The sequence below is a fragment of the Cricetulus griseus genome (genome assembly GCF_003668045.3).
Source record: "Cricetulus griseus strain 17A/GY chromosome 1 unlocalized genomic scaffold, alternate assembly CriGri-PICRH-1.0 chr1_1, whole genome shotgun sequence".
Taxonomy (NCBI): Eukaryota; Metazoa; Chordata; class Mammalia; order Rodentia; family Cricetidae; genus Cricetulus; species Cricetulus griseus.
The window spans coordinates 189,050,789-189,076,287 of record NW_023276807.1 but is presented as its reverse complement, the minus strand read 5'-3'; the positions used below and the strand labels follow the sequence as shown (position 1 = coordinate 189,076,287).

Here is a 25,499-nt window from a genome sequence, read left to right as displayed (position 1 = left end):
AAAGGATAGAGAAAAGCACTTTGCACACAGTCTGTGCTTAGTGAATATTGGCCACTCTGTTTAATTCCATTTGTCTAGTTCTTTGTTTTCCTATTTCACAATATATGTGACTTCAATGTGTTACACAGTGTTTATTTTTCCACAGAAAAACTGGTCATAGAAGACACAAAGGAGTAGGAGTCAAATGACTTAACTGTAAAATTAAACTGGATCATTTGTTTGCTGTTTGATATTAGGCAGACCCTTTCATTATGAGTTTTGTTTCTGGCACATTTGCTGGTTACTGTTTGGTGTTGGGAGTTGAATATAGAACCTCACAGGTTCTAAGCAAGTGTTTTATCACTGAGCTATATTCTCAGCCCTGGTTGGTTTTTGTTTTGATTTTGAGACAAGGTCTCACTGTTTAGCCCTGATTGGACTAGAATTTTCTAGGTCTTAAACTCAACAGAGGTTTGCCCAGTTCTGCCTTGTGAATACTGGGATTAAAGGTTTGTGCCACCATGACTAGCCTGCTTGGTTGTTTTTAAGTTATAAAATATAGATTCCTTGATTGTTTTAGTTCAGTCATACATGCTTCCTTAAGTTATAAGTTATAATGCTGATACTTATGGTAGCATTGCAGCTATATTTTACTATGTAATTTGTGAGTCTTAATTCTGAGTTAGTCACAATGTAAGTTTTATTGCCCTTAATATATACATTAAAAATATTTTCACTTTTTATTTATTTATTTATTTATTTTGGTTTTTTGAGACAGGGTTTCTTTGTAGCTTTGGAGGCTGTCCCGGAACTAGCTCTTGTAGACCAGGCTGGTCTCGAACTCACAGAGACCCACCTGCCTCTGCCTCCTGAGTGCTAGAATTAAAGGTGTGTGCCGCCACCGCCACTGCCACCACTACCACCTAGCTTAAAAATGTTTTCACTTCTATAATCTTGTTTTAGTCTTGTAATTAACCTTATGAGATATTTAGCCTCATTTGACAGAGAAAGTTGAGACTTACAAAAATTAGAAGATGATGTATGCATTTAAGAGCTAAGTAATGGGTTGCGACTCAGCTGAGGACTTTAATAAGACTATGAATTGGTTCCCTGCCACCAGCACTGAGTGTGGAATTTGGCTTGGTATATGAACATACATGTTTCTAAGAAGCTACAGAGCTCCTGTCAGATGGAAAAGATTATCTATGACTCCATAAACATGGTGATAATTTTGGCTTTGGTGTCACTTTAGGAACAGTGTTACTGGCCCAGAGATTTTCAGACCATGGTAGTCCTCTAGTCTACAGTGATTGAATCTGCCAAAATGGCAGCTGTGTATATGGATAACCTTGAGCATGCTTAACACTGAAGTGATTTGTCATTTGTAGCTGGATTGAGGAGAGAACATGAATTAGACTTGCAAGCATTCTATTCAGCAGCTCCATTTGGGAGCCCCATTTCATTGTAGCTTCTTGTTTTCCTATGTCTCATTGGAAGGACTCTTTGTTTACGTGGCTTTCTTTCTTTTCCTTTTCTTCCCTTTGCATTTCTTTCTTTCTTTGCTTTTCAGGACATGGTTTCTCTGTGTAGCCTTGGCTGTCCTGGAACTCACTTTGTAGACCAGGCTGTCCTTGAACTCTGAGATTAAAGGCATGCATCACTACTGCCCAGCCTGGCTTTTAGGTGGTTTTCTTTAATGGACAGATTTGAAAGTCTTAGGATGTATCCCTGTTAAATGATAATAGCTGGACTTTGTTTTTCCACTCCCATTTTACATTATCTTATTACTACAATTGTTATTTAAAAGATGCATCAACTCCTTTCTGGAAAGGGGCAAGTATTCAATAACATAGCCGTTTCCTGTGTAACTAAGAAAATCAAATTTCAAAGAGATTAAATGTCTTTGGAATCCCTAGATATTGCCAGGCAGAGAAGAAAGAAATTAGACCCCAGATTCCTAATGATCCTACTATACTCTGCGGGCTCTTGTTTCAGTGTGTTCAGTTTCTAAATAGGATTTGGGAGTTAGTCTTTTGACATTGTCATCCAAAGGTGTGTTGGGCTGAATCCATAGCTAACTTGGGACTCAGGTGGCCCATTGGCTATAGGTTGGATATGTTTGGAGAAGGTTTTAGCTACGGTCCTGGATAATGTGAACCACTATAGCAGTTCTCTATCTCCTTGACTTAGAACCCGAAGACTAAATCTGCCCACACTTCTCTCATTAGTAAATAAGGGAGAGTTCCAAATACCTTACTGGGTTCTTTGCCTACTGCTCTAAGGAATTACAGTTCACAGAAAGCAAGTGAGGTAAGTGAGCATCTTAGAGAAGAGTCTCCATACCAGAGCTGCTTTGTGTTGTCACGTCCCATTGGGAAGGACAACTCCTCGGTCCTCATTTCAGTGAACGTAACACAAATGTATTTTCTTACAGGTATTGTTTCGATTGATCACCTTTGTCTTGAATGCATTTATTCTTCGCTTCCTGTCAAAGGAGATTGTGGGCATAGTGAATGTCAGGTAAGAAGAATGCACCCTGGCACTGTCTACAATTCCCGTCACGTATCACTTTTTTTTTTTTTCCAGATTGTACCCATGTGCCACCCTCAGATTTAGATTTAGAATCGTATACTTTCCCCAGTAGCAGAGTGTTTTAGCAGTGGGCTGAAGAGAAGTGCAGGGTGGGGGATGAGCAGGCCCTGCTGTGTTTAATGGACTCATGCAGCGTTTTCCATTAGCAGCCTCCAAATGCACATTCCCTCCCCCCTCCCCCCCCAGCTCTTCTGGTTTTTCTGTTCTTAGAACCCAGGAGAAGAGTGGGAGTAATTCATTGCAAACCTTGTCTCAGGTATAATCCAGTGTTCTTGTCCTGCTGACACAACACAGGAAGCAGGAATTCTGTAGTTTGTGAGGATGTGCCTCATAATTGCAGGGCTGGAACAGCCAGCCACCTCCGCTTCAGCTTCAGTGATTTCAGGGTTGAGATATGGTAGCTGGGACCAGAGCATGAATCCTTGTGGTTGATTCTTTGCAAAGTGAACTTGTTTTGTCTTAGACTCAGCTTGTTTCTTCTCTGCTCCAGGACACCCACACTTATTTTGTCTTCACAAATGATGCAAAAACAAGTGAAATATTGCCCTTAGAATAGCTCAGTTTCATAGGGGTTTCTTCATATCCTGATAAACAAGACAGTATGTTCGAGACAGAATTTCATGCCTGGTATTTACCATCTAAACATTTATGGTGTTTTTCAAAGAGCCTAATGGCAGCATTCAAACTTGAGATTGTCAAAGCAGTCTCCTGGATCTTTGTACTAGGTATGGTTCACAGTCTCATGAGACAGTGGTGAAGAGAGAGGAATCATTGAGACGCCATTTAAAAAGCAGAACAAAAGAGGGGTCAGAATTTTTTCCCCATGCATTCTCCCCCAGATTGCCAGGTGCCTGCCTTGACAGTCTTTGCCTGCTCTTCACTGTTAAGGTGTGGCTTTGGCTCCTCACCTGCAATGCTGGTTGGACTACTGGGGAGTAGGATGCACCTTGACAGCCTCATCAGACCTCTGGCTGTAGAGGCAGGGAAACCTCAGCTGCTTTTCTTTGGGTGCAAGAAGATTGACCCAGGTGCTGGTCACCTTCGAGCTACTCAGGCAAATCTGACTGAGTGGGGGTTACAGCAGCCTCAACTGGCTACCTGCTCTGATATTTTTCCTGAAACTCTAGCACCTCAATGTAATAGAACCTCTGCTTCTCTCACAGAGGCTCCAGTGTCACCAGAAGGTCCCCTTGCTATGTGGGGTGATAAGCTGCTCTTTTCCTACTTATAGTCAGAACCACACCTCTGCCCACAGCCATAAGGTTGCAGGCTCTCAGGTCACTGCAACACTGTCTATCTCAGATGTAGCTGTAGGCACATAGAGTCAAGCATGCCTTGTTTGGATCTTAACTCTGTTTTCCATGTGGATCCAACATTGTAGGCATTGTGCTCTACATCCCCACCCATGGTTTCGGCGTTTGTTCTGTCTTTTCTGTGGTCCTCTATTCATGCTAGGCAAGTGCTATACCGCTGAGCCATATCCTTAGTCTCCTTTTTACTTTTTATTTTGATAAGGTCTCACTAAGTTGTTCAGACTGGCCTTTAACTCATTCCGTAGTCCAGCAGGCCTTGAACTTGTTGTCTTCCTGTCTTAGCCTCCCATGTAGTTGGAATCACAGGTTTGGGCCACTAGGCTCAACAGTTGTTTCTGATGAATGTCTTTTCTTGTTCCTGTTGCTAGAAGAATCTCAGGTTCTTTCACTAAAAAAATAAAAACAAGCCTGGAGGCCTTACCTATTTCTACATTTGCTTTGTAGACTAACATTGCTTTACTCAACAACCATCTTCCTGGCCAGGGAGGCCTTCCGAAAAGCCTGTCTGAGTGGGGGTGCCCAGCGAGACTGGAGTCAAACCCTCAACCTCCTGTGGCTAACGTGAGTTGTACTTTAGCAAATGATAAGTTTTAAGAACACACATGCCAAGAGTGCTATAGTGAAATGACAGAACCTGCCTAAAGCTAACTGTCTCCAGACTGGGTTTTGGGGAGTAGTTTTACAGCAGGAAGGGAGAGCGTCTGAGTTGGAGATGAATCTTACTTGGTCTCCTCTCCTGTAGTGAGGAGGGGTTCATGGCAGGGTTCCTGGCTTCCTGCTCCACTCTTTATTCCTAATCTTTCTGTCCTATAGTTTCCTTTGAGCTTTTAGCAACTACTTAGTATTTTTTCAAAGTCTGGTAAGGCTTTCTTTACACTTTTCTTCAATTCTTTAGAATGTTCTTGTAGATCAAGTATGTCAGCTGAAAATTAAAATGGCTTCTTCAGCAAGATCCCTGCTGGGAGGCTGGTGGTGGAGGTGTTTCCCAATGTATAACTCTATTGCCTCACAGAAATGCCTGTCAGAAGGATTGGCAAGTGTTCATTTTATTAGCAGAATGACAGCTAACTGTGATATACACATGAAATGGGTAACATGCTGGGGACCATACTATTGATTATTTGGAGTTCAAGAGCCATCTGTATAATGTCTGTCAGCCATTCTAAGCATAGGCAACAGTTGTTTTTTTTGTTTTTTTCCTGGAAAATTTCCTTACTGACTAAACCATTGGATGTAGTATAGGCTTTGGGTTAGATTGGGATTGGGTTTTGTCTTTGTTCTTGGCCAAATTGCTAGTTCCTTTCAGCCTCAATTTCCTTCTAAATGGGGATAATGACTGAGGATCATTGTGGAGTATCATTGAGATCAAGGGTTAAGTCATAATACCAGGCATGTAGGTAATGCCTGCATTCCCACTAACAGCTTCTTACTATGGAAATTGTTTTCATTCAATATTGCTATTAAATGCATTTTTATACTTAAGACAAAAGTTTGTGTATTAAAAACATCTTTTCTATTCTTCTAGTGTCCCCCTGGGTGTATTTTGGTCCTTACTCTTGGGCTGGGTCTGGTTGCAGTTGCTTGAAGTGCCTGATCCAGATGTGGTCCCCTACTATGGAGCTGGAGTGGTGCTCTTTGGTCTCTCAGCAGTGGTGGAACTTCTGGGAGAGCCTTTCTGGGTCTTGGCACAAGCACATATGTTTGTCAAGCTCAAGGTCAGTGAACCTGGCGTGAATAGGAAGTGTAAGCAGTAGGGAAAGTGTGAGGTTTTGTTGTTATTACTGACAGGATTTGTTTGTTTTGGGACAGGGTCTCGCTATGTAGCTCTGGCTGGCCTGGAACTGATAGAGATCCACCTGCCTGTGCCTTCCAAGGGCTGGGATTACAGGTGTGTGCCAGCATGCCTGGCAGAGTGGTTTATTTATATATTTACTTATTTGTTATGTGTATGGGTATTTTGCTTGCATGTGTGTCTGTGTACTAGCTGGGTGCCTGGTGCTTCTGGAGGACAGAAGAGGGGGTTAGATCTCCTGGAACTGGAGTTGACAGACAGTTGTGAGTCACCATATGGGTGCTGGAAACTGAACCCAAGTGCTTTGGAAGAGAAACTAGTGCATTTAACTACTGAGTCATTTTTCGAACCTCCAGATGTATGCTATTTTTTTTAAAGCTTTTTAGAGGAACAAATGATTTTTCTTCTAGATTTGATTGTAGAGAACTAATTGGAAAAGGGTAACATGATAAATTTATTATTTTAAATTTGTCAGATGGGCTATGCTAAAGTGTGTTCTGCCAATTAAGTCATGATGGTGAACACATATAATCCCAGTACTCTAGAGGCTGAGGCAGGAGGATGGTGTATTCAAGGCTAGTTTGGGTTACATTACAAGATTTTTTCTCAAAAACAAGTAGGTGCTAGGGAGATGGTTCAGTCAGAGAAGGGCTTGCTATACAAGAAATTAGGACCTGAGTTACTATCTCTGAACCCATGTTATAAGCCACACCTTTAATCCCAGCACTGCAGTCTTGTTTAGGTATTGTGTTTATACAGATCTTTTAAAATGCAATGCATAATTAAATACAGATTATATAGTCACCTATAATAGTCAAACTTACAGTCAGGTTAGTTAGGTTTTCTAGATATACAGAGATATATTTGAGATGGATAGATATTCTTCAAACCTTTCAAAGACCTACAGAATATATGACATTTTTAAATGGTTTAGGGTTTTTCATGACACTGCTCCTGGCACACCAGTTACGTCAGAAAGAAGGATGGGCATCGAAGAAACTCAATATGGAGTTTGCTTTCAACATGGCAAGATTAGCCATCTGGGCAAGAAACTGCTCTTGCTTGGACTGTTTGTTGCTATAAACTGGACGGACATGCAGGAACCACAAGAAAGTGACTGCTGAACTTACAAAACAAGATGAACAGTCCTGAAGGGTTCCTGCTTCACTGAGAAGTCTGCCAGACACAGTGTGGCCTATAGACTGAGGATGGATGCACCAACGTTACAGACGAACTTTGGGTGACTGTCCAGGTAGTGAGATGTCTCTGCCAGTTCTAGAGTTTAGATATTATCCTTCTGTGGTCTTTGATGGAGTTGAAGACAGATAGTTATGGTTATAGTTTTCTTTAGTTATTATAAAAGATAAGCTACATATAAGATTTTAGACTCACAAAGATAGGATAGATGATAGTATATTTTCTTTAAATCTTGCTAAATGTTAATGAACTAAATATCATAACTATAGTTCTTACTTGATAACTATTTTGTTATGTATCTTACTATGTTAATGTTAAAACCCTTCTTTTTAGACAGAAAAGAGGAGATGATGGGAAGTGCTTCTGTGTATATGTTTGTCTTATTGTTTGATAAATAAAGTACTGTTGGCCAATAGGGAAGCAATATGGAGTGATTTGGAGAGAAGGAGGATTCTGGGAAATGTAGTAAAGAGAAGTCTTGTGATCCAGGCAGGAAGTGACATAGCAGACAGACTCAGAATATAAGCAGGGACAAGCAGGAAATCACTGTCTTCTTCTTCCTCCTCCTCTCTTCTCTGGGAGCTGCCATGTGAGCCAGACAAGAGAGGAAGCATGCCACCAGCATCCTCAATCAGATAAGTCTTTATAAAATATATAGATTACTGTGAGTTCGAGACCAGCCTGGTCTAAAAGAGCTAGTTCCAGGACAGCCTCCAAAGCCACAGGGAAACCCTGTCTCGAAAAACAAAACAAAAGAAAGAAAGAAAGAAAGAAAGAAAGAAAGAAAGAAAGAAAGAAAAAGACAGTGACAGTTCTAGTTCTGCCAGGCATTGGTGGCACATGCCTTTAATCCCAGCACTCGAGAGGCAGAGACAGGTAGATCTCTGTGAGTTCGAGGCCAGCCTGGTCTCCAGAGCGAGTGCCAGGATAGGCTCCAAAGCTACACAGAGAAACCCTGTCTCGAAAAACCAATATATATATATACATATATATATATATATGTATATATATATATTTTAATAATTATGTTCGATACTTAAGACAGGGATAACAGATAAGAAATCCTAGTCATTGGCCAGCAGCATGGTAATTAATATAAGACTCTGTGTGTTATTTTGGGTGCCCACATGGTGGCAGTGCTCTGGAAGTTTGGCAGAAAGATTTATCATTACACTGCAGAGGCAGAGACAGAAGGATCCTGGGTCCTGCTGGCCAGCCAGCCTAGCCAATCACTGAGCTCCAGGTCCAGTGAAAGACCCTGTCCAAAAACATAAAGTGGAGGGCCATAGAAGGAGATACCTGACCATGGTCACTGGCCCCCATGTGTATATGTACCTGCTGTACACACATATATATGTATGGATATATTGGTCACACACACAGTGGGGAGTGGGGGTGAAGATTAGCTCTCTATGTCATAAATAAAAAGCAGGTTTTGTAACAAGGAAGATAATAGTTAGAATTGAAATTTAAAATTTAGGAGCTCTGTAAGATAGTTCAGATTTTTAAAAATGATCTTGTTTAGTTGTATCCTAATATTGGTGTTTCTTTTCCTCTTCTAAAATATATTATTTAATGCATAGTAGCATATGTATGTATTGTATCTTAAGGTATAACACTAAAGATGAATGAATTATCCACCTATCCCAAGAAATAAAGCATTACTATTGGTGCTTCTGTCTAAACATGCCCTAGCCCTTGTAGCAGGATAACCACCATGCTGAACTTCTTATATGTTATGCCTTTTCATATTCACTCTGTGATACTCTCACACCTTTTCCTCTGTGTGCAGGTACTCGCTGAGAGCGTGTCGGTCATTCTCCGGAGCATCCTGACAGCTTTTCTTGTGCTGTGGTTGCCTCATTGGGGCCTGTACATTTTTTCTCTGGCTCAGGTGAGAACCATTCTTTACACTTTACATAATCCGCATTTCTGTTTTCCCTTCTTGTTCCCACCAGCATGCATTTATGCTCACCATACTCGTGCTTTTTGGGATAGTTGGAAACTCCAGAATTTTGGCTTGCCACCACTTCTCCAGCTGCTATATCCATTCTGTTTCACACAGGGCACCTTAGGGACCCGAGGGGAGGGTCATACACTTTCCAATTGTCCTGCATCAAAAGTTCTTTTAGACATTCTCTGGGCGGGTCCATATCAAACTGATTGTCTACTAGTCTTAGGGAGGAATAGGGGCAGGGGAGTAAGGGGGTGGGGTGGGAACCAAACTGTGTGTGTATTATTTTCCTTGAATTTCAATCAGTTGTTTGCAGAATAGGAGGAAACTCTGCCAAGTATGTTTTAAACTTAGATTGAAATCTCATGTAATTCAGAGAGAATGACTCAAGTCCAAGCAAGTACATTTTCAGTTTTAGCAATTTTGGCTCCATCTTATATTTTAGGTATAGTCCATAGTTCTAGCTGCAATAAAGATATTGCTAGAGTGAAAGTGCTATTTTTAAAAATCAAGCCTAGGGCTGGAGAGATGCTTCAGAGGTTAGGAGTACTGGTTCAGTTCCTAGAAACCACATGGGGGCTCATAACCATCTGTAATGAGATCTGGTGCCCTTTTCTGGCCTGGTTGAATCCCTGAAGGCAGAATACTATACGTAATAAATAAATAAATCTTTTTAAAAAATGAGGCATAAAGGTGGGCATGGTGGTGCACACCTTTAATCCCAGTACTCAAGAGACAGAGGCAAGCAAATTTCTGTGAGCTTGGTGCCTATATAGAATTGAAGACTACATAGAGAAACCTTGTCTCAAAAACCTAAATAAATAAATAAAAATAAATGAAATGAAAGTAGACAAAAATGAAGCCTAAGTTCAGATACTTACCAGATATCAAAAAGACATATGAAGTGGTGTGTAGGTTTTTTTGTTTTTTTGTTTTTTTTGTTTTTTTTTTTTTTTTTTTTTTTTTTTTGAGAGAGGGTCTTGATGTGTAACTTTGAACTCACGATTTTCCTAGCTTCAGTTTGTAGGTTTTCTTGTGTTTTGGTTTGTTTGTTTCTTGTGGTTTTTGTTTTGGACAGGGTTTCATACTGTGGCCCAGCCTGGCTTTGAATTTATAGCAGTGCTTCTAGATGAGTCTCAAAACTCCTGGGATTAGAGACATGAACTCCCTGCCTGGATTTCTAGCTTGTAGTTTTTATTAGTGTTTGAGAAGACAAATGAAGATGCTGCTTGGCAATGATTTATTTGACGTTCTTTCCGATGTCCTCTGAAAACTACAGATATTTTTATGGATCACAAAGTAATTAGATTTAAAATTAATCAAGAATAAAAATTGTTGACAAAACCAATTTGAAAGTAGATACATAGTTTAGAGAAATTATCTGTGGTTATTTTTTCCATATTTTATTGGACCTAGAACTATAGTTTTCATCATTATCCTTGTTTTCATGCATTCTCCCTAATAGGATAGAAGGACCTCAGAAATGTCCAATATGATTGGCTCTTATTGTGGGAAAGGCACTTGGCACTATGTGTTTCTGATGTCACAGCTTCTACCCATGATAGCAAAGGAAATGAAAGGCATTTGTTTTCTTACCGTGAGACTTTTTCAGTCTAATGCTCTCCCAACTGGGCTATTTTGGCTTACTGTGAGACTTCTATGAGCTCCACAGGACAGTCACTGACAGATGTGTGTGTGTTCCAGTGATAGCTCATAGCAACACATGAGGCCTGCCCAGGCACTGAGAGTTCCCTTGCCAAACCAGACTCTAAGGTCTTCCTTAAATTGCCCATAAAACTCATCTCAGAATAAATAAGGAATACTTATTCCCAACAATAAAGATAAGCCACTCAGTTAAAAACTGAGCAAAGAATTTGAACAGACATTTTCCTAAAGACTATATAAAATAAATGGATATCAAGCACATGAAAACATATTTAGGATCAATAATTATTAGAGAAATACAAATCAAAACCAAAGTTAGGGCCTATCCTAACCTTTAAACCCAGCACTGGGGAGGCAGAAACAGGTGGATCTTGGGAGTTCAAGGCCAACCTGGTCTACCTTGTGAGTTTCATGACAACCAGGACTACACAGAGAAAATCTAACTACAAACAAACAAGTAATAAAACCACAGTGAAGTATCACTTTATACTTACTAGGGTGACTATTTTTTATTGTTAGGTATAGAATAACAAATGTGGTCAAGGTTGTGGAGAAATTGAAACCAGTATATTTTTGGTCTACACATATGGTCTACATACATGAAAAGCAGTATGACAGTGCCTTTAAAAATTATACAGATCTATCATATGACCCAGCATTTCTACTCTTTTTGTTTTGTTTTGTTTTTGTTTTTTTGTTTTTTGAGACAGGGTTTCTCTGTGTAGCTTTGGAGCCTATCCTGGCACTCACTCTGGAGACCAGGCTGGCCTCAAACTCACAGAGATCCGCCTATCTCTGCCTCCCGAGTGCTGGGATTAAAGACGTGCACCACCAACGCCCGGCCAGCATTTCTACTCTTAAGTATATACACCAAAGAGAATGTTCATAACACTATTCATTGTGGCCAAAAGACATATTCCAAATGCCCATCAACTAATGAATTGGATAAACAAAATTTGGTGTGTCTATATAAAGGACTATTAGTCAGTTCTAAGAACTGCCTTGCATGATGGCCTACATGTAATCACAGCACTCTGGAGGTAGAGGCAGGAGAAGCTGTGCAAGTTTGAGGTTGGCCTGGCCTCCAGAGTCCCACAACAGCCAGAGGTCAGTGGTGAGAGCAAACAACTACTGATACACTATTGATACATTCTATGATGAAGATGAACCCTGAAAACATACTGATTGAAAGAAGTAGTCAAACCAATTATATGATTCAATTGATATATAATATCCATGATTAGCAGGTCCACAGACACAGCAGATTAGTTGCTAAATGATGGGGAAATAAGCAGTAATTGCTTAAAGGATCTATAGTTTGTTTCGAGCTGATGAAAATATTAAGGAATTAGATAGTGGTGATTTTACAACAGTGTAAGTAAAGTATAAGCCACTTAATCCTGTGGTTGAAATTGTAACTTTTATCATGTGATTTTCTCCTGATGGAGACAGTAGGGAGGATACTGTGGCTGTGGTACCCTGCCTTCAGATTGCCACTGTTCCCCCAAACTGTGCTCAGCAGGAAATTGAGGAGAGGTGGAAAAGCATACTTACCACAGAGGACATGGGTATTGGCTGCTGTGGCTCACAGCCACACTGCTTGTCTTTTAAGGGCTTGAGGCCTGAAGGCTAGTGGACAGCAGGCTTCATCCTTATGCATGGTTGAGAGTAGAGTGCAAAGGAGACAGCCTACTAAACCATGACTCCTCTTTTTCCTTGTCACATGCCTTTTGACAGGAGTTGCCTTGATGTAGGCAAGTAGAAAGAGGGGCTCGGTGGCCCCAGTTCTTAAGCTAAGGTACACTGCTATTCTCAGAAGGGAAAGAGAGCAGAAGGGAGCCTGTGACAAGGGGCCCTTTTGGATACTCATTTCTAATCTTCAAACAAAAGCTAGATGGCCCACTTCTGACCACAATTGATTCTTTTGTCCCAGATGGAGGGTGAGGTGGGCCTTCTTACAACCCCACCTTTTCCTCCTGCAACTTGAAGCAGCTGTCATCCTGCCAATTTTCTAGGTGGGGAGGAGAGAGCCGGTAGCTCAATTCTGCTTTGTAATCATAAATGGCACCAGTTCCGTGGTTTATGGAAAACTGGGCCCTAACGGATGGCAGATGCCTGTCTGTCAGCACAGTGAGGACACCTGGAGCTACAGTTTGCTGGGAAGGTACCCGACGTTGTCCAATTTGAGCTAGTGGCCATCTGCCATGCTGATTATGTTCTTCAACCAAGTGAAGTGTTGGGAGCCTGGGCACGAAGGTGTTGCAGTGGAGCTGTGCTGCTCTTTGGAAAGTGCAGTTAATTAAGATAGTTCTGTTCACCTTGGAGATAACACTTATAGTCCTGTTGTAATTATGCCTCTATCAAAACAATTTAATTTCAACCCTTTATTTTCATATTTCAGCTTTTCTATACTACCGTTCTGGTGCTCTGCTATGTGATTTATTTAATAAAATTACTGCGTTCTCCAGAATCGGCCAAGCAACTGACTCTTCCTGTCTCCAGAATAACACAACTGTTACCCAGTATTACAAGAAGCAGAGTGAGTAATGCATTTTTATCTCTTACCATTTTATTCACACATGATGGTTATCCTTGAGACAAAGAAACTTTGACTGGCTTATTGTTATAATAGAAAAGATAATTTTACAGGTTGTATTTATCGAGTGCTTGCCATATACCTGGTCAAGATTTCCAAACCTTAGCACTGGTGACTTTTGGGCAGAACGTTCTTTGATATAGGGACTGTAGTATGCACTGCAGAATGTTTAGCATCCCTGGCCTCTTGATGCCACTAGCACTTCTGCCCACCAATACAGCACTCAGCAGTATCTCCCCAGGGGCTAAACTACTCCCAGGAGAAAAAAATTATGCTAGGCCCTATACATGCTTCCTGTACCTCACCCAACGCTTGCATCAACTCTGAAAGGCTGACATTGTCACTCTGTATTTTAGGATTCAGGAGTTGAGACTGAGCACATTATGTACCTACCCTAGGTGCAGGTGGAGGGAGGTTAGGAGCCCGCAGGGGATTAAGTTCCCTGTGTTCCGCTGTCTTCTGTCCTTTTCTTCTACTCTTTGTGGACTGACCTCTGACAGAGGCAATCCAAAATTCTGAGAATGCCTAGTTAATTCCCAGTGCTTATTTTTTGGTTGCTGTTTCTTTTTGGACCTTTTTTGAGACAAAGTTTTGTTTTTATTCCATACTAGTCTCAAACTTGGAATCCTCCTGCCTCAGCCTTGTGAGTGCTAGTATGAAAGATATGAAAGATGCCGTGTCTGGCCCATGTCACTTTGTTTTGTTTGTTTGTTTTTAATCTTGCGTGAGGCCATTGTTTCACATGACTACTTTCCGTCAGACCAAATGAGAAAACTGGATGCTGACATGTGGGATGAAGTCTAACCTTGTTCCACTCAACTCTTTCACTCCAGGGCTGTTTGCCATGTATTTCCTAGCTCTGATGCTCAGTTAGTCCTGCTGGCTGGCCTGGAGCCAAAGTTTCTCGTGGGGCAGTACACCACACAGCCTTCCCGAAGATACTCTCAATTGCTCCGTGCTGAGCACGTGCCTTTTTCTCAGCTTGCTTGTGTTTGCCTTTAGTAGAAAGGTATCCATAGGACTTCTCTTTTGTGATTACTTGAAAAGTAGCCCAACGTGGGAATAATCTCAGAATTATGGAGTCCTGTTGTACTGCTTTTTAAGAAGGAACTGGTGATGTGGTATGTGTCAGAGCCAGGTGTGCTCTCAGTTGTTAACAAGGAGTGCTCCATTCTCATCAGCTGCTCCTAGCAAACCTTAATCAGGGACAGTTTTGCCTACCATTGTGTCGCATCTGTGGGTGTTGATGGTTAGGACTCCAGGTTAGAAGAGTCCCTCCCCCACCAAGGTCTCCCAGTACCCACCGTTACCTGACCAGATTTTTATATTGGACCAGCCCCCGTTTTCCCAGCATGTTTTGGAAAGGCACAATTGAGTCATTAATAGCTTCTTTTCATGCTATTCTTCACACTGCTGCTTTCAGGGCAGAGATGGCTGTGCTGGAGCAAAGCTAACATTGATGGCAATGACGTGAGAGATTCACAGTTTAACCACAGCCCACACTGAAAGTACCTGCTCCTACAGTGTTGGGATAGGTGCTCCAATTCTGAAATGGTTGTCCCAATGCTTGGTGTGATTAAGGACACAGACATCCAGGAAGGTACATTTCTAGGCCTCAGGAGTTTCCTGTAGGTTTGGAATAGATAGATAGGGATAGATCTGAAGCCTGCAGACTCGGGTTTTGTTTTGTTTGAGAGGAGTCTTGTTCTTTTGCCTGAACTAGTGCTGACCTCTTGGGCTCAAACAATCTTGTCTCATCTTCCCAAATAATTGGGACTATAGACTGCCACCACACCTGGCTAGAGTCTTTTTTTTTAATTTAATTTTACTTTTGTTTTGTTTTTTGAGACAGGGTTTCAAAAAACCCTGTGTAATAGCCGTGACTGTCCTGGAACTGGCTTTGTAGAACAGGCTGGACTTGAACTCACAGAGATTCGCCTGCCTCTGCAACCCAAGTGCTGGGATTAAAGGCTGCCTGGCTGACTATTTTTAAAGTGTAACTTTTGGCTTATATGACCCATGAGGCTCATCTGAAGACTTCAGGAGCCCCATAAAGTTATTTGAACTTTGAAAAGAGCCATCGAAGATGAGCATGATAGCACATGACAGCTACACAAGAAGCTGCGGCAGAAGGATCAAGAGTTCAAGGACTGTCTAGACAGCTTAGTGAGAGACCCTGTCTTAAAATTTAAAGAAAAAGAAAGTCTAGAATTATAGCCTAGTACTTATAAGGCCCTGGTTCAGTTCCAAGTAGTGCCAGAAATGGAAGTTTCAGAGAAATTCATGTCTGTCTTAGCCCAGAGCTCCACAGCACCAAGCCAGCTTTATTCACTAGTGCCACTCACCATCCCACGTGACAGACCCATTCCAAATAGAAGGATGTAAGTCCCCAGCATTGCTTCTTCTTTTCAATCACTTAGAAGCCTGAGAACCCAAGCCTCAGAGTGGACTTCCTGCCATTGTGTTCTTAATGAACACTTTGGCTGTAATAAACAGTGTGGCCATTCCTTCTGAACCACAGGCCATCTACACTGAAGGCATTAGGATTCACCATCAGGATTTCACTCTCCCAAAGACTTCCTCTTTTGAAAGCTGAATCGTTTGCCAAAACACATTTAATACTTACTGGCTTCAACAAGAGCATCATGGAGTCTGGCATAGTGGCACACACTACTAATCCTAGCATTTGAGAAGATGAGGAGGTGGGGTGTCTGCAAGTTTTTGAGGTAGCCAACCTAGGCTACTTAGTAACTGTCAGGGGCAGGGCGAGTGAGGTGTGGGGGTGGAGGCAAGCTTCAGATTTTCATTTCCTTTGAAAATAGTGCAGGTGCTACAGCACAGATTCCCTCGGAGCAACATCGTGCCAGGGCAGGGCCAATGTGAGATTGGAGATGCTGTATCCTCACTTCCCCAGAGTTGAGCATGGGCAGAATCTGAGGATGAGTGGTCCACATTGCCCTCTAGTGGTGTGAGGTTGTCTGGCACCTTTTGTTCTGGAGAAAGGAGATGGTTGCTCAGTTAAAGATTTTTATTTATTGGGGCTGTAGAGATGGCTCAGAGCACTGGTTGCTCTTCCAGAGGTTCTGAGTTCAATTCCCAGAAACCACATGGTGACTCACAACCATCTATAATGCGATCTGGTGCCCTCTTCTCACATAAAGTTGTATATGCAGATAGAGCACTCATATACATAAATAAATAAATTTTTAAAAAATATTTTATTTATTATGTATACAATGTTCTACCTACATGCACTAGATCTCATTACAGATGATTGTGAGCCACCACCTGGTTGCTGGGAATTGAACTGAACACCTCTGGAAGAGCAGCCAGTGCTCCTAACCACTAGCCATCTCTTCAATCCCCATTGTTAAACATCTTGTGGCCCAATTTCCATCTGCCTGGGAAAGGCTTACTTCAGGGCTAGAGATATACCTTGGCATCTGCTAGGAGTTCATTGACACCCTGAAGGCGGTACAGTTTAGGAAGGTTCAGGCTTGTCCTCTTGTCTTAAAAAAAAAAAGGTGGCGGCGGGGGGGGGGGGGGAGGGGGAGAAGAATCAGGGCTGCAAAGAGACTCGCTTTCTCAGAGGTGTTCTAGGATTGCCCTGTCTAAAATAGTCATCCATCCTGAGCTGCATGTGACTATAGAGCATTTTGGAGTAATCTGAATGGAGGGAGCAGTAAGTTTAGAATACATACTGCACTTTAAAGGTTAGGGAGAGAAAGAGTAATATGAAATGCTGCTATACTTCATATTCAGCACATGGCAAAATAATAATATTTTTTTTCTCTTTTGGTTTTTCAAGACAGAGATGTCCTGAAACTCACTTTGTAGATCAGACTGGCCACCTGCCTCTACCTCCTGAGTGCTGAGATTAAAGTCCTATGCCACCACTGCCTGGCAGAATAATATTTTGAGTTAAGTATGTTAAAATTAAGAAGCAGGATGTGATGGTGTTTCTATAATTCTGGCAGTTGGTAGGTAGAAGCACACACACACACACAAACACACACACACATATTTTAAGTAGCTAGGTATGACATTGTATATCTGTAATCTCAGCATTTAGGAGGCTGAGACAGGAGGACCATAAATAGGGTCAGCCTAGGTGACATAGTATAATAGCTAATATTGATTATCAACCCCACAGGAGCTAGAATCATCTAGAAAAGGTACCTTTAGGCATGTCTGTGAGGGAGTTTCTGAATTAGGTTAATTAGTGTGGGAAGGCTCACCCTTGCACACCCTGAGTGTGTGCAGAGCTGTCCAATGAGCTGAGGTCCTGGACTAAATTGAAAAGAGAAAGGAGCTGAGCATTGGGATCTATTGTTTTCTGCTTCATGACTGTGGATACCCTGTGAGCAGCCACCTCTTCTCCTGCCTCTGCCTTCCCCTGCATGATGGATTGTCTGCTCAACTGCAAGCCAGAATAAGCCTTCCCTTAGTTACTCTGTCAGGTGTTTTGTCACATGGATGAGACAAGTAACTAATCTACATGGTGAATTTAAGGTTACCTTGCTGCATAGCTAGAACCTTTTTTTGAATAGCAAAACAAATGCCTGTTGATGGTGATGAGGCATGCCTTTAATCCGAGCACTTGGGAGGCAGAAGCAGGTGAATCTCTGTGAGTTCAAGGCCAGTCTGGTCTACTGAGCGAGTTCCAGGACAGGCTCCAAAAGCTACAGAGAAACCCAATCTAGAAAAACCAAAAAGAAAGAAAAGAAAAACAAACGAAATGGTTTTACTTGTTTCTATTTCCTGTTTTCTGTGGTTGCAAAAAACAAAGAATTATAATTCTAGACTTAACATCTGAGACTCCAGGATGCCTGTCTGACAAAGTTGAATCCTTACTAGGAACTGAGGGGAACTAGTTACTCCATTGTTCACTTGTAGCAGCTTTCTGGCTTTAAGGCTCATAGGTTGATCTGCTCCATCTGAGTATTTGTTTCCTTTGTTGTCTTTAGGAAGTGGCATTTTGAGGCTCTTGGAGGTTTCCAAAGAGTCATAGGTAAAGTTAGGATTTTGTTGTTGCTGTTATCATTTTAATCTATCCTTTCCTCTATTGTTTCAATTCTGAGTGGTTTATCTGACCTGGGAAGGTTGAGTTTCTTCTGGAATATGTGATTACACCTTATAACTGCATCAAGGACCCAGAGTGGCTGAACCTAGCATTAAGATAAGGAATACAAAGGGAGGAGTTTGTTCTTTAGCTTCATATGCTTCAGATACACACACACACACACACACACACACACACACACACACACACACACACACACACACACACACACACACACACACACACTCACACACACACACTTTTGTTTTTGTTTTTTTGAGACAGGGTTTCTATGTGTAACAGTGATAGCTGTCCTGGTACTCACTATATAGACCAGGCTGGCCTAGAGCTCACAGAGATCCACCTGCCTCCTGAGTGCTGGGCCTAAAGGCATGTACCACCACTGCCCAGCTATATTTTGTTTTAAAGAAAAGACCTGAATGTGAACTGTGTTTTAGATGTGGTAGTGTACTGTCTGGACTTCAAAGGCATCCAAAGGGGCAGCAATAATCCTTTAAGAGTTCTTTGTGTATGGTGTAGGCATGCCTAAAACTTTGCCTTCCCATTTTAGAAGCTGGCTTTCTGTTATTATAGCAAATACCTGAATAAATCATAAAGAAAGTTTAGTCTAGTTTTAGTTTCGTTCAGAGACAAGGTCTCACTCTGTAGTCTAGCTAGCCTGGAACTCACTCTGTAGCCCAGAAAGGTCTTGAAGGAGGTCAGTCCTTTCTTCTGCCTCCTGATTGATACTGGGATACAGGAGCCACCACTCCTGTTTGAGGTTTTTTTGTTTCGTTTTTGTTGTTGTTGTTGTTGTTGTTTTGTTTTTGAGATGGGGCCCCCTTTGTAGTCTAGGCTGGTTTAGAACTCCCTTTATAAATAAGACTGGCCTTGATTCAGCATGTTTCTGCTTCAACTTTCTGGATACTGAGAATACAAGATGCCCATCCAGAAAAGGTTTCCATCCATGATCAGTTGGTCCTGCTGCTTTCGGCCTGTGTCGAGGCAGCAGCACATTGTGGCAGAAGTGCATGGCTGAGCAAAATGGTTTCCTCCTGTCTGGGAAGGGAAAGAAGAGAAGGGGCTGGCATCCCACGGTGCCCACTGCAGCACACCCTTAGTGGCCATAGCACTTCTCACTGAACACCACTGAAAGGCTCTGCCACTTTCCAGTCTTCCAGTTGGGTCCTACTGAGGACTAGGCCTTCAACACACTGCCTTCAGGGACACTCAAGATTCAAATCATAGCCACCACAGGAGCTGTTGTCTGTTACTTTTTGTTCTATGTGCTTAGCACCTATTGAAGATTCAATAGAAGCTGTTGTTTGCTACTTTTTGTTCTGGTGCTCAGCACTGATTGACGATTCAATGAGAGCTATTCAAGTTGGGATCTTAGGGGCCAGAAGTGAGTTTGCCTCTCAGGTACCTCTTAGCTTGGAAATGCTGGAAATTTTGTTTTATGTTTTGTTTTTCTTGTAGGCATTTGTCAATTGGAAAGAGGCTAAATTGACTTGGAGTTTTTTCAAACAGTCTTTCTTGAAACAAATTTTAACAGAAGGTAAGTAAAATAAAAGGTCATGTTGAGTAGCTGGGAGGTCTCACAGGACAGATGACACAGAGCACTTATCTGGAGCCCTTGGCAGAGGACACTTAGAATATCCTTGCTTTATTTTGCTTTAAAAAAGATAGGGGGGCTAATATTTATTTGGCTTTATGTTTTTTGTTCTGTTTTGTTTTTTTGAGACAGGGTTTCTCTGTGTAGCTTTGGAGCCTCTTCTGGCACTCTCTCCATAGACCAGGCTGGTCTCAAACTCATGGAGATCCACCTACCTCTGCCTTCCAAGTGCTAGGGTTAAAGGCATGGGCCACCACTGCGTGGCTTTTGGCTTTATGTTTTACTTAAACTGTCTAGTTTAAATCTCTCCACAGCCTTATAAAAGATATTCTCTTCCTCTTTATAGAGATAAGGAAACTGTGGGTAGTGCTTTAGAATCCCATAGTAACAAAGGATAGCTTAATTAAAATCTAAGTCTTTGTTAGTCAGCTTTCTGTTCCTGTGTCAGAATACCTGAGACAATGAACTTAAAAGCAGGAAAGGTTCGATCTGGCTCACAGTTTTAGCCCATGGCTACTTAGCCTTGTTACTTTGGACCCAAGATAATACAGTATATCATGGTGCAAGTATATGGCAGAGGAGGCTTGCTGGGAGACAGACAGAGAGGCCAGAGTTTTAATATATCCTTCCTCAGCAGCATGCTCCAGTGACCTGACTTTCTCCCATTAGTTCCTGTCTCCTTAAAGTTCCAGTAGCACCATGGTTGGGGCTCAAAGCTTCACACTTAGAGGACTTAGAGGAACACTTCACACCCAAACTGTAGCAAAATCTAACTGGAAAAGCCAATATTGTATCATTTAATAAGTTTATTATAGAAGCGTTGTATCAATGAAAGAAAAATTTGAAAATTATCTCGTTAATGATAACCTAATTTTTTTTTATACATTCTTCAGAACTGTCTTTCAGCTGGTCATTGGTGGTGCACACCTTTAATCCCAGCACTCGGGAGGATCTCTGAGTTTGAGACCAGCCTGGTCTACAGAGTGAGTTTCAGGACAGCTAAGGCTACACAGAGAAACCCTGTCTCAGAAAAATAAAGAATTGTCTTTTATTTGGTAGTGCAAGTGTTCACTCTCCCCTTCTGCCCCCACATTTCCTGTACACTGTGTTGGGTGCTGAGAACAAAGACAGATAAGTAACAGATCATGGCCTCAAGACGTTCACTCTCACAAAAACCACTGATGTGAGGTGGTTAGCTGGCACATGGCTGTGTGGCTGTGCTTGGAGATCTTAACTCAGTCAGCACAAGCTCCTTGAGGACCCCTCAGTTCTTAGAGCTCTGTTAAGAAACTGAAGAGGAAAAGTGATGAGGATGTCTAAGAGAGGTCTCCTGCCCCAAGGGAGCTTTTGGAATGTGAAGGAGAGCCTTGTCCTGCCAGAAAACAGGAAAGGCCTTTAAAAAAATCCATTGTAATTGGTAAGGATGGCCCATTCAGGTATAGACTGAACCAGAGCCGCTAATGGGAAACGAAGGCAGGCAGGAGTAACAGGATGAAAATGTGATCTGGGTGAAGATGGAGGAAGGAAGACAAAAAGATAGCTGGGATTAGTGTACAAAATGCCTCAAATGCAGAATTAAGGAACCTGGACTGTTTTTTGAGACAGGGTTTCTCTGTATAGCCCTGGCCGTCCTGGAACTCACTCTAAACCAGGCTCATCTTGAACTAGCCTCTGCCTCCATAGAGCTGGGATTAAAGGCATAATCACCACTGCTGGGTTTGAGCCTGGACTTTTGCAAATACTAATGAGCCATTATGAAGGAAGGAACTCAGGGATTGACAGGTGACTATACAGCTGTCCCTTGGTATATACTAAAATCTAAGGATGCTCAAGCCCCTGTGTAAAATGGTATATTTTTGCATATAACTTAGACATACTCCTTTTTATGCTTTAAATAATTTCAGGAGTATTTAATTGTACCTTGTGTAATACAAGTGCTATGCAAAACTATCATTATACTGTATTATTTAGAGAGTAATAATAATAAAAGCCATACATGTTTAGTCATATTCAGTTCAAATACATTTTTTTCTGGGTGTTTTTGATTTACACTTAGTTTGCTCATTAGAATCACAAACTCTTAGAAATGGAGTCTGACTGTATTTACAAAAGCTGGAACTGTTTGAAGTCAGAGAACATCAGAGCAGCATAGAGATGGAAACCTGAGAGGACCCACAAGGCTCCCTGTCACACACAGTTGTCTTAACAGGGAGACAGGTGAGAAAGTAGTCTTTTTTTTTTTTTTTTTTTTTAATCTTCAAACACTTGGATTTTTTAAAGATTTATTTATTATGTACACATTGTTCTGCCTGCATGTCAGAAGAGGGCACCAGGTCTAATTATAGATGATTGTGAGCCATCATGTGGTTGCTGGGAATTGAACTCAGGACCTCTGGAAGAGCAACAGTGAGTACACTTAACCTCTGAGACATCTCTCCAGCCCCCGAGAGAGTAGTCTTGTGAGAAGATGGGAACCTTTCTTGTAATGCTTTTCTTTTTGAGTTGCCAGGAAGTAAGAACTTGCTCTTTGGGACTATGGCCACTATTTGGTGTTCTGTCTCAATCATGGCTATGATTTTAATCCCAGCATTCAGGAGGCAGAGGCAGGTGGATCTCTGTGTTGGAGGCCAGCCTGGTCTACAGAGTAAGTGCCAGGAGAGGCTCCAAAGCTACACAGAGAAACCCTGGAAACAGAGACAGACAGAGACAGAGAGAATGTGGCCTCTCTTAAGACTTGGAAGTCATTTCACTATTAACATTTCTGAAATCTCCCCATGTTATATTGTTTGTTTTTCTTCTTCTCCTCTTCCTCCTCCTCCTTCTCCTCCCTCTTGTCTTCCTCCTCTTCCTCCTCCTCTTTCTTCCAGAGTTTCTCTGTGTAACAGTTCTAGCTGTCCTAGAACTCACTTTGTAGACCAGGCTGGCCTTGAACTCACTGAGATCCACCTGCTTCTGCCTCCTGAGTGCTGCGATTAAAGTGTGTGACACCACCACCTGGCTATGTTTTATTGTTAATAGGATGGTTTTGAAATAATCTTCACTTGTTTTTAATTTGGCTTTAAGACTCTGTCAATAAAGGCCTCAGCACATTTTGAACAGTTGCTATGAGATGGTATGAAATCAGTGTTAGGACATTGAACTCATTTTTAATTGGTTATCTGATGTTTCTCTGAGAGTACTTGTCACCTGGATTCGGGCATGGTGGCACACACCTGTAAGCCTAGCTAGCATCCAGAAAGGTATTGCAGGGGATTCTCAAGTTTAAGTCCATTCTTGAACTCAAAAAATGGGGAAGTGAATAGGTAGGGTGGGTGCGTGTATTCACCAATTGGAAACACTGATCTTAGAGAAAAGGAAAAAAAAATGAATATTGTATTTGAAATGCTAATTTTGCTTTTCTGTTATAGGTGAGCGATATGTGATGACATTTTTTAATGTATTAAACTTTGGCGATCAGGGTAAGATGAAAGTCTGTAGTGTTTTAATTAAAGATGAATACCATTGCTGGGCATTGGTGGCGCACGCCTTTAATTCCAGCACTCGGGAGGCAGAGGCAGGTGTATCTCTGTGAGTTTGAGACCAGCCTGGTCTACAAGAGCTAGTTCCAGGACAGACAGCCTCCAAAGCCACAGGGAAACCCTGTCTCAAAAAACCAAAAAAAGAGATGGATACCATTAATAGATACTAGGCCTTTGGTGATACCTTGTCATGTGACTTGAGTGACAGTCTTGTTGGGACCGTCACTCTCTACCTGTTTCCTCTAGTCATTTTGAGGGGTGGGGCTCCTTTTAGTCACAAAGATCTGCTCCCAGGCTCTCAGGGTTTATTTTGTATTTATTTTTCAATGTGATACTGAGTCATGGAAATAGAAGTAAAGAAAAAGTCAGCTTCGAGTTGATGATTTAATTTTTAAAGGGCTAGTGATAAAAGTGCCTCTGTCTTGACTATATAAATGGCAAGATCATGGTTGCTAACAAAGTCCAAAATTTGCAATCTATGATTTCTTCAACCATATGTGAATACACAGTTTTCCTCCAAATTTACAAATTTTTGGCTTGGGAAGGAGCTTGGTTAGTACAGTGTTTGCCTGGCATGCATGGAGCCCTGAGTGTAATTCTCAGCACCAGGGAAAGTCAGATGTGGTTGTGCACACCTATAGTCTCAGCACTTGGGAGGTAGAGGGATGGATCAGAAGTTCAAGTTTTTGTTGGCTGTGTAGACAGTTCAAGGCCTGCCTGGGCTACATGAGACCCTGTATGCAAAAGAAAAAAATATTAAAAATTTAAATTTAAACATTAAATTAGAAAAACAATTTTCATACAGTGCTGTGAAATTAAGAACTAACATAATTATTGTTCTTCCTTTCTGTTTTATAGGTGTATATGATATAGTGAATAATCTTGGATCCCTTGTGGCTAGGCTAATTTTCCAGCCAATAGAGGAGAGTTTTTATATATTCTTTGCTAAGGTGCTAGAGAGGGAGAAGGATGCCACACATCAGAAGCAGGTAAGCTTGGTTCTCATTCATGTCAGGTGAATGACAAGAAATTTGGGTCAGTCAGTTTTCCTTTAGTTTGATTTGACGTTTCCTTCTAGATCTCCTCTTCTTTCTTTTTTGCTTTAGTTTTTTGTTTTTCAAGACAGGATCTCACTATTAGTCCTGGAACTTGCTTTGTAGATTGATCAGACTGTCCTCAAACTTGAAGACTGCCTGCCTCTGTCTCCCAAGTGCTGGGATTAAAGGTGTGTGCCACCACCTCCTGGCTTTGTTTTGTTTTTTGAGACAGGGTCTTGTATTCCTGGCTGGCTTTGAACTCCCTTTGTAGCCAAGGTAGACCTGGAAGTTTTTGATTCTTCTGCCTCCACTGCCTAAGTCATGGAGTTAAAGGCATGTGCCACCACACCTAGATTGTTCTTCTCTCACATTCTTACAGTTGGCAGGACCCAGAGTTTACTTCTCTTTTCCTTCTGGCTGTCCATTGTATCTCACCCCTTTGTCCTCTTATCTGACCTTACTCTTTGTTTGTTTAATTAATTCTTGTGTTTTTATTTTTGTTGTCTGTTGTTTGTTTTTTGAAACAGGGTTTTACACATAAGATGGCTTTGAACTTCTGAACCTCCTGCTTCAACCTCCCAAGTGCTGGGAATTCAGATGTATGTTGCCACAGGCAGTTTGTACAGTATGAGGGATCAAACTCAGGCCTTGTACATGTTAGGCAGGCACTCTCCCAACTGAACTAGATCCCCAGCCCTGTAATCACTGAAAATTCTGACTTACTTTAAAAAGATTTTTGGATCTTTTTGCTTTGTTTTTCAAGACAGGGTTTCTTTGTGTAGCCCCTGGAATTTGTCCTGGAATTTGGTCTATAGACCACACTGGCCTTGAACTAACAGAGATTCGCCTGCCTCTGCCTCCCAAGTGCTGGGATTAAAAGTGTGTGCCACCACTGCCCGGCCCTAAAAAAGATTTTTAACCTTTATTATTTTATTGGTTTACTGTATGTGAGATGCACATACATGAGTATGCAGGTGTCCAAGCATGCACACGTAGATGTCAGAACATGAGTATGCAGTTGCATGTGCCCATGCATGCACATGTAGAGACCGGAACATGAGTATGCAGGTACAGATGTCCATGCATGCACATGTAGAGACCACAACAAGACATCAGGTGTCTTCTCTGTTTACTTTGCCTTATGCCTTGATACTGGGTCTCTCATTGAACCAGGACCTC

General features: G+C 41.7%; 1 protein-coding gene across 2 annotated transcripts in view; it reads left to right on the top strand.

The window, feature by feature from the left end:
• Rft1 (RFT1 homolog) overlaps nucleotides 1-25,499 on the top strand; it is a 39,875-nt gene that overhangs the window by 1,959 nt on the left and 12,417 nt on the right. The window contains exons 2-9 of one of the 2 annotated variants that reach the window (XM_027389583.2): nucleotides 2,414-2,499; nucleotides 4,329-4,445; nucleotides 5,410-5,599; nucleotides 8,666-8,767; nucleotides 12,894-13,031; nucleotides 19,630-19,708; nucleotides 23,173-23,223; nucleotides 24,142-24,272. In XM_027389583.2, coding sequence (XP_027245384.1) covers nucleotides 2,414-2,499; nucleotides 4,329-4,445; nucleotides 5,410-5,599; nucleotides 8,666-8,767; nucleotides 12,894-13,031; nucleotides 19,630-19,708; nucleotides 23,173-23,223; nucleotides 24,142-24,272 — 894 coding nt within the window. The remainder of the gene's footprint in view (nucleotides 1-2,413; nucleotides 2,500-4,328; nucleotides 4,446-5,409; nucleotides 5,600-8,665; nucleotides 8,768-12,893; nucleotides 13,032-19,629; nucleotides 19,709-23,172; nucleotides 23,224-24,141; nucleotides 24,273-25,499) is intronic. The other variant, XM_035452361.1, reaches the window with a different exon arrangement.